The sequence below is a fragment of the Ovis aries genome, chromosome 18, assembly GCF_016772045.2.
Source record: "Ovis aries strain OAR_USU_Benz2616 breed Rambouillet chromosome 18, ARS-UI_Ramb_v3.0, whole genome shotgun sequence".
Classification (NCBI taxonomy): Eukaryota; Metazoa; Chordata; class Mammalia; order Artiodactyla; family Bovidae; genus Ovis; species Ovis aries.
In genome coordinates this window covers 30,057,307-30,066,355 of record NC_056071.1, presented here as the reverse complement: position 1 = coordinate 30,066,355, position 9,049 = coordinate 30,057,307, and the positions used below count along the sequence as shown (strand labels likewise).

Here is a 9,049-nt window from a genome sequence, read left to right as displayed (position 1 = left end):
GTCACAAGAGTTGGACACGACTTAGCAACTAAACCACCACCACCAAGTGACATCTGAGAGTGACTCAGAAGTGTCTCTTTGCTTTTCTTCACTAATGTATGGAAGTAGAGCCCCCTTGCCATCTTGATTTTATGACTCTCAATATTATGCTCCATACTGGCTTTGTTTTGGGTTGATAACCTACAGCAGCCCAGTAGGTTAATAAGAGGCAGCATGCTTTACCATTTGAGCTCCTCTTTACATGAACCCTCCTGTTGACTGCTAGTGAACCAAAGCCTTCCCACCTCACCCCATCCCCAGGAGCCAGATCCCATAGTGGTACCTCCCACTCATTGCTTACTCACAAGACAGAGAGACCTCTGTGTCTGCCAGCTTTGGAAGAGTACTTTTGAAGTTGTATATCCAGCAGACTTCCCTGGAAAAGGAAATGGCAACCCACTCCAGAATTCTTGCCAGGAAGATCGCTGAACAGAGGAGCATGGCGAGCTGCAGTCCATGAGGCTGCGAAGAATCAGCCATGACTGAGCAACCAACACACACTGTATCACGTAGACTTAAAGGCTTATTTTCTTGCACATGCGTAATTTCCATAATGAAAGATTGATAAGAAAGTGCTCTTCCTTCAGATCTGCTCCGTCAAGTCCACAGGTGATATATGTTCTGATGACACATGATCAAACCAAGTACCTCTTTTAAAGAAACTTGTAAATGTCACCATGACTCACTGCCATTTGAAATTCCAGAAATAACATATAACAATGTATAAGATGTGTCCTTTCCTTCTTTCTCTTTGCCTATTAAAAAGAAAAAACAGGAAGAAAAGCTGGGGAGTATGTGACAGTCTAGGAATACTTTTAGTAGAACCAGAAACTATTAAATGTGCCTGATTTTGAATTTGTTTCATTGACCACCCCATTGAGATTTTCTAACTAGGGCAGTTTTCTCCACCAGCATTTAATAACCATTCCACCCCCTTGTACTTTATAGCAACAGAGTTGACAGTTCAGATAGGCTAGGATGTGGGGAAGACTAGAAGAGCTAGCTATAAGCGAATGAGCAAGCAGCAGAGAAACAAGATTGGAGAAACAAAAAGCATTATGGATGACCATCCTCTGGTATGTGGCCAGTGGCACGCTTCAGATTCATGTTAGTAGATAAGATTAGCTCGAGTACAGACCTTTCTTTTCCATTTGCCTTGCCTGCTGCATGCATACAGGCAAAGGTTGATGCATCAGTGTCCTCCTGGCAAAAAGGCTTCCTGGCCTCAGTTTACAGAATGTAATTGCTTCACTTCCTTATTTAAATCTCAGCTTTATTCCTGATCCTTTACTAAATAGTTTCATAAATACTTTAGTGTGGAATAAAATAAATACTATAAAGTATCTCATATTTGTTATAGTATTATAGCACAGTCCACCCTATTAATTTGTGTGTTCCATATTCATGGATTGAACCAACTGCAGGTTTGAAAATATTACAGGGAAAAAATTCCAGAAATTTCCAAAAATCAAAACTTTAATTTGCCATGCACTTGTAACTATTTACATGGCATTTGCATTGTCTTTACAGCTATTTGCATCACATTTACATTGCATTGGGTATTAGAAGTAATCTAGGGGTGATTTAACATATATGGAATTGTGTATTTGTATATAATACAAATACTGCAGCCATGTTGTATAAAGGACTTGAGCATCTGTGGGTTTTGATTTCCTGTGGAGAGTCCTAGAACCCATCCCCTGAAGATACATACCAAGGGATGACTGTACTATAGTATGGTAAACATAGTAAATATGTTAAATACTTTCTTAAATACTTGAGTATATTTGTCTTCAACTAGTTAAGCATTCATTTCCCTCTATCCCCATTATCACTAACTTCCTACATACAAGAAGTTCCCTTCCTTACCTGTTATTCTCAGACTTCCCTCTGAGCCTCCTGTACCTCCCCCACCAAGCTGAATTCTCAGTTAGTATGGATCGGGATAGATAGACATATCAGCCTGAGTAAAAGGCTGCCTTATCTTCAGATAAGTATGTTGGGGCTTATAACCCATTGCTGTGACTATAGGGCCAGTTATTTACATTTATGGCAAGTATGTGCCTTCCATAAATCTAAATCTTAGTAGAGACCTTTGAAGCCAGTGTGGTGATGGTCTGATCTGTTTCAGTCATGTGACCCACGAAGTGACAGACGATTTTTCTCCTCGGGATCCAAGAACTGTTGTTGTGAAGCAAGATGGCGGGGGCGGCACTTCAGTCACACCAGCATTGCACCTACCTGAACTGGAAAGAGAAGAGGAAAAAGAAGACATTTCAGATCCTATGGACCTGAATCCCTGTAGTGCAACATACAGCAATTTAGGTAAGTGCAAATGTCATATAAGTAGTATTTTTTTTCTTTTCACAGCAGTGCTATTTATTTATTTTTTGTTTTTACTTTATTTTACTTTACAATACTGTATTGGTTTTGGCATACATTGACGTGAATCCGCCATGGGTGTACATGAGCTCCCAAACATGAACCCCCCTCCCACCTCCCACCCCACATCATCTCTCCAGATCATCCCCGTGCACCAGCCCCAAGCATCCTGCATCCTGCATCGAACATAGACTGGCAATTCATTTCTTACATGATAGTATACATGTTTCAATGCCATTCTCCCAAATCATCCCACCCTCTCCCTCTCCCTCAGAGTCCAAAAGTCTGCTCTACACATCTGTGTACAATGGAGTATTACACAGCCATTAAAAAGAATACATTTGAATCAGTTCTAATGAGATGGATGAAACTGGAGCCGATTATACAGAGTGAAGTAAGCCAGAAAGAAAAACACCAATACAGTATACTAACACATATATATGGAATTTAAAAAGATGATAATGATGACCCTGTATGCGAGACAGCAATATAAGTAGTATTTAAACTTTGCCTTTTTATGTACCAGCCAAATGCCATTATTTCCCTAGCGAGATGATTTTTATTGTTCCATGGTGTGAAAGTTGGAGATTGGAGTTATAGATTTTAACTTACATCAGAAAAAGTCGTGTATTTAATATGTACTAGGCATGTATTAAACACATTACTATGAGTTCTGTGTCATGCACTAAGAGTTTAACATGGTCCCTGCTGTGAGAGACTCACCTGGTGGGAAAGAGATTAGTTAATGACTTCAGTATAATAGCATAAGTGCAGTGATAGAGAATACACACAGAATATTTTTTGTATTACATTGGGAAGGGTGTCAAAAGATGCCTTCCTGGAGATACTTCCTTATTGAGCTGATTGACAGAGGGAAAGAAAAGCGTTCCAACCAGTGGCAGCAACATGAGCAAAAGGAGATGTGAAACAGCTTGGAACATGTGGACATCACAGCCATTTAACGTAGCTGAAGTGTGCACTGGAGAGTTAGACAAGGTCGTGCATTTCAGGCTAAAACCTAAGTTTTTGGTTCTGGCTGTTTGTGGCATTGAATTATTAAAAGGTTTTAAGCAGAGGAATGACATGACTAGATTTGTAGTTTAGAACATCCACGGCAGTCTGCCATGTGAGGGTGGATTAGAGGTGAATTATTTGGTAGCAGAAAATCTGGTAGTTGGGTACTATTGCAGGACCACAGAAAAGGATGAGAAAGAAAGGCCTCAACTAAGATAATGAGGAGGGGAACAGTGGACAGATTTAAGAGATATTTGAGAGGTAAAATACCCTGGTAGTTACCTGGATGTGAATGATATAAAGAATCTATAATATATCCCAGATTTCTTACTTGGTGCTAGTGGACTCAAAGAGGTAAGATCCCAATTATTGGAGGTGTTTAGGCAGAGCCTGAGGGATCATCTTTCAGAGATGCAGTGAAGGAGAATCCTGCGCTACAAAGAGGGTTGAACTGAGTTATCTCTAATGTACCTGTTAATGCAAAGATTCTTCCACTTTGAAATCATCTTCACTCTTCTTTCTTGAGTGCCCAGTGACTTCTGATCACACTTTTCCCCTTCCTTGAGTGTCACAGTTTCCTTCCTTCTGAAAAGCAAAGCCTGGGGCTGGACAAGGACTTCTTAGTACTCTCCTCCCACGAAGTCAGGAGAGCTGAGTAGCATGAGCTCAACTGCCACGTGCACGGCACTAGTGAGATTCTTGTGGGCTACTGGCCCACTAGTTTCTATCTAGTTTCTCACCTCCTTTCTTTGTCTTTTTTCTCTAGCAGGTTCTTGTAAGGAAAAATCATTCTAAGATCAGTTAATATACTTGGAAATAAGGGCATCTTAAGAAGACCGAAAGGTTATATAAAACGAGGCGAAATGCTCTACTGTGTCCTTTTGGGAAACCCAAATCATAACAACCCACATGCAGCTGAAAACACATTCCATAAGGAGAAGACTTCCATTCTAAGTTCCCAAAGTATTCTGTGATTTGTGGTTGGGGGAGAGTACACTCTTGCAGTTTACCCAAGCAACCATCTTGGATACCATCTTCTAGTGGGAATAGATTTTATAGTCACAGAGCTTATTAAACTTTCCCCATTCTTTTACATTTTATGAAACATATTTAAAAAATGAGAATTTTATTTTTTATTTACTATATACCCTCAGCATATATATCAGGAATTACAGTTCAGACATTCTTGCTGCACCAAAATTTCTTTCATGATGTCCTCAGTAAATATACGCAAACTTTTACTGATTGTATGTTATCTTATGGAATCTTTTCTTTAAAAATATCCATTAGCCCACATCAGTTAAAGTTAACTATTTTACCTTATTATCTTCTCAGTTATATAGACTTTTAGAAAAATAGAGCATTACTTTCATGCATATGCCAAGTGCCTTACATATATTAACTCATTTAATCCTCACAACAACCTTGGGAGTTATTATCTCCATTTTTCAGATGAAGAAAGTACATCAGAGTATATTACTCACAGAATCAGTAAGAACTGAATCAAGATTGGAGCCCAGTTTGTCTATATTACTAGACTAAAATAAGTGTAAACACTAAATTCTTGAAAGATGCTGAAAGGCTGCAAGTATTTCCATTTTTAAGTCATCTGCTTTGAGAGACAAACTTTAAGACATTTTTTGTAAAAGATTTGGTTAGAGTACAAAAATACTAAGTTACAGATGCCCCATCAGAAAAATAACTTTCTTTCTACCTGTTGCTTTACTTTTAAAAGTATGTGATGCTTATAAAATGTTGCCTAGCCTTCCTTAAGTACTTCAGTGGCAATGCTTGACTCCATAGGATATGGTACATCGTTTTACTATGTAAGTACAATAATAACTGAATAATAGATAGAGTTGGCTCCATCAGTTCTACAAACTGATAGGGTTGTTGTTGTTGTTGTTGTTGTTGTTGTGTTGGTATTGCTAGTTTTCCTAATGTAACAGTATTTTAGGTGGCATCTGGAACTTACCTTTCTTAATATTTTCAATAAGTCATTTGCATGAAGTTTTAAACTATCCCTTGGAGTAATTTCTTAGGATTTAATGCCTTGATAGCTTTAAAGAAAAAAAAGAACTTATGTGTTTTAAGACCAAAAGGAAACAAAACTTCTTAATGTAATAACTTCACATCCTTTTAAAGATTCTAGAATCACTCCCCAAACACATTCTTTCTTTCTTGTTTTTTCCTTCTTTCTTAGTCTTCTTTTAAAAAAAAAAAAAAGAATCAGAGAACATATGATCTGATGTAAGAAACTGACAGAGGGAAGTTAAGGATTACTGTAATGTTTTGCTATGGAATTTATTTCTGAAACCTGCACTGTTAAAAGTAGGCTTAGGAAGCAGTGTTGTGTTAGGTTGTGTTTTTTTTCTTAGTAGGAAAAAACATAGGTTTGGGGGAATCAGACAAGTTTGGGTTCTTATGACAGCTGTATCACTGCCTGCCTGCATGACTGTGGGTCAGTTATTTACCATCCTTGAGCTTCAATTTCCTCATCTGACATGAGAGAATTAGTAGCATCTGCTTTGTAGGGCTGATGGCAAAAGAAGTGCTTGGTTCATAGAAGAGCTTAATAATTGTCAAGTTCCCTTATTTCTACCCCAAAATATACTGCTGCTTTCATTTGTCAATATGTTTGATGTGCTAGCCAGAAAATGTAGACTAAAGTAGAAATAATCTTAAATGTTTGTTAGAAATGTTGACTAAACGGAGCAACAAAATGTAAGTCCAAAAAGCTGTGAGCTGCCTGCGCAACTGATGACTGAGAGAGGGAAACGTAATGAGGAGACAGGACCCCCAAGGTGGCCAGCAGGCACCAGAGGAGATATGACAGATAACAGCAATGTACTGTGACAGGCCCAGTGCCCCAAGGTCTGCTAGTTGTGGCGAAACAGAAGGACAGGCAGACAGAGAAGGAAAAATATCGTATAACATCCCTTATATGTGGAATCTAAAAAGAAATGATACAAATGAACTTATTTACAAAACAGAAACAGACTTAGAAAATGAGCTTACGGTTGCCAGAGGGTGGGGATGAATGGGGGAAAGGGTAATTTGGGAGTCTGGAATGGACACCTTCACATGCTGTATTTAAAGCGGATAATGAACAAGGACCTACTGTATAACACATGGATTCTACTCAGTGTTATTTGGCAGCCTGGATGGGAGGGGAGTTTGGGGGAGAATGGATACATGTATATATATAGGTGAGCCCCTTTGCTATACTCAAAAAGCTTAAAAAAAAACAAAAGGGACATGGTTTGAACTTGTTTTGTACTTCTCACATTTCTTAGATAGTTCTGAAAACTAATAAGTCAAACAACAACAACAACAACAAATGGACTGGAGTAGGCCTTGATTGTTGTCGTTGATGTTTAGTCACTAAGTCATGTCCAGCTGTTTTGTGACTCCATGGACTGTAGCCCACCAGGCTCCTCTGTCCATGGGATTTCCCAGGCAAGAACACTGGAGTGGGTTGCCATTTCCTTCTCCAGGGGATCTTCCTGACCCAGGGATTGAACCCGTGTCTCCTGCATTGGCAGGCAGTTTCTTTACCAGAGTCACCTGGGAAGCCCAGGCCCTGATTACCCTACTTCAGACTTTCCCTCTAGACCTCCACCCTTGGGACAGCTTCCTTTCTCCACGGTGGTATAACAAGAACTGTTGTGCTTCAACCATTCCTACAAAAAGCTACTGACTTATGCAAACCGTTCATTTGTTTTTTTATCTCAGAGATCCTTCTCCAGGATTAATTCAGCTGCCTTTTTTTCTCCTTAACATAAATAAAGCAACCTTTATTTTGTTTATAACTGGGTTAATTATTAGATTTTAGAGCTTTACTGTACAGTATGGTAGCCCCTAGCCACAGATGGCTATTTAAAATTAAATTCATTAAAATATAGATAAAAATTCAGTTCCTCAGTCTCATAACAACATTTCCAGTGCTTAATAGCCACATGTGGCTAGTAGTTACTGTATTCAGCATGCGGATACAGAACGTTTTTATCTTCACAGGAAGTTTGACTGGACAGCACTGATTTAAAGAATTTGTTATTTTGCGGATTTGTATTGTATTCTGCAGGCACAAAAATCATGATTGGCTTTTATGCACTCAACAGGTCCTTAGAGAGGTTGCCCCTTGCAAAGTGATGGTTTTCCTCTGGGTGACAGTGACATGAGATCACTGAACACACTCTGATCTATAACACCTTAATACCCCAAACTGAATTTAGCAGGGTATCTGCCATTCAAAATGATTTCCTGAAGAAGTGATAGAAAGTTTTTTTTTAATCAGACCTTCAACATTTCCACCGTGTTTCTTAGATCTATCTCAGAGTGTCTAGAAGAATTATCACTACATTTTTATGTGGCGCACTTGGCTTCTTTATCAGCCCACTAAAATCAGGAGCTTGTAATGACTTCTACTCTGCTGGAAATTAGTTGGTGACTTTAGCTCTCCTTCGCTCACTTTGTAGGCCAGTACTCTAGACACTACTTTTTTAGGGAGATCCTCCCAGTCTCCCTTTACCGGACAGAGTGTGGCCTGTTCCTTCTCCTTTGTGCCTACAGCCTAATACATTATCTAAAACACACAGAAGGTGCTAGGAACACGTTTGAATGAATGTGTCAAAAATGACTTGGCATTTGATTTTGTAAGATTCATGTTATAGAAATTGAGCTCTCCTGAGGAAAGTTCATATAGGAAAATTTCAAGTCCTAGTTTATATGTTCCATTTATCAGCTAGCTCTTTTTTCTAAAATGAGACTCAAGCAGGGGTTTCCCAGTTAAGGAATTACGTAAGCCGTACCTCAGTTTGGGGCTTCTCTGATAGCTTAGTTGGTAAAGAATCTACCTGCAATGCTGAAGACCCCGGTTCAATTCCTGGGTCAGGAAGATCCACTGGAGATGGGATAGGCTACCCAATCCTGTATTCTTGGGCTTCCCTTGTGGCTCAGCTGGTAAAGAATCCGCCTGCAATGCAGGAGACCTGGGTTTGATCCCTGGTTTGGGAATATCCCCTGGAGAAGGGAAAGACTACCCACTCCAGTACTCTGGTCTGGAGAATTCCATGGACTGTATAGTCCATGGGGTCGAAAAGAGTTGGACATGACTAAGCAACTTTCACTTTCATACCTCAGTTTCCTTTCCATGTGAAACTGTTCATGCTCCTCATCTGACTTACCTGGACCATCTCCTTAAGGCTGCACCTATCAAACACTGAAAGAAAACACTTAAAAGGCTTCTAGCCCCAGAAATTCCTTTGGCAATGTATTGACCATCAGTGTGAAATTTTAAAGGTTAGTTATACTTAAAGGAATGTCATTACATCGCCAGCCTTGTTGTACATGCGTGCCTGCTCAGTAGCTCAGTTGTGTCCAACTCTTTGTGACTTCATGGACTGTAGCCCACCAGGCTCCTCTGTTCATGGAATTTTCCAGGCAAGAATACTGGGGTGGGTTGCCATTTCCTACTCCACTTGATGTTGTAATTATGGAGTAATGTCATCATAAATGGCAGCTTTTAAAAAAAATCATTCTGAGGAATATATTACCATTCATTCATTTATTCAACTAATAATTATTGAGGCATAACAAATAATTCTGTGGGCCA

At 39.3% G+C, this 9,049-nt stretch overlaps 1 protein-coding gene across 7 annotated transcripts in view; it reads left to right on the top strand.

Annotated features, from left to right (window-relative positions):
- Positions 1-9,049, top strand: part of PEAK1 (pseudopodium enriched atypical kinase 1) — a 328,690-nt gene that overhangs the window by 279,932 nt on the left and 39,709 nt on the right. For 5 of the 7 annotated variants that reach the window (XM_042235200.1, XM_042235201.1, XM_027957162.2 and 2 more), the window contains one exon: positions 2,171-2,364. In XM_042235200.1, coding sequence (XP_042091134.1) covers positions 2,171-2,364 — 194 coding nt within the window. Of the gene's footprint in view, positions 1-2,170; positions 2,365-9,049 lie in introns of those variants that run through there. The other 2 variants (XR_009597237.1, XR_009597236.1) reach the window with 1 other exon arrangement.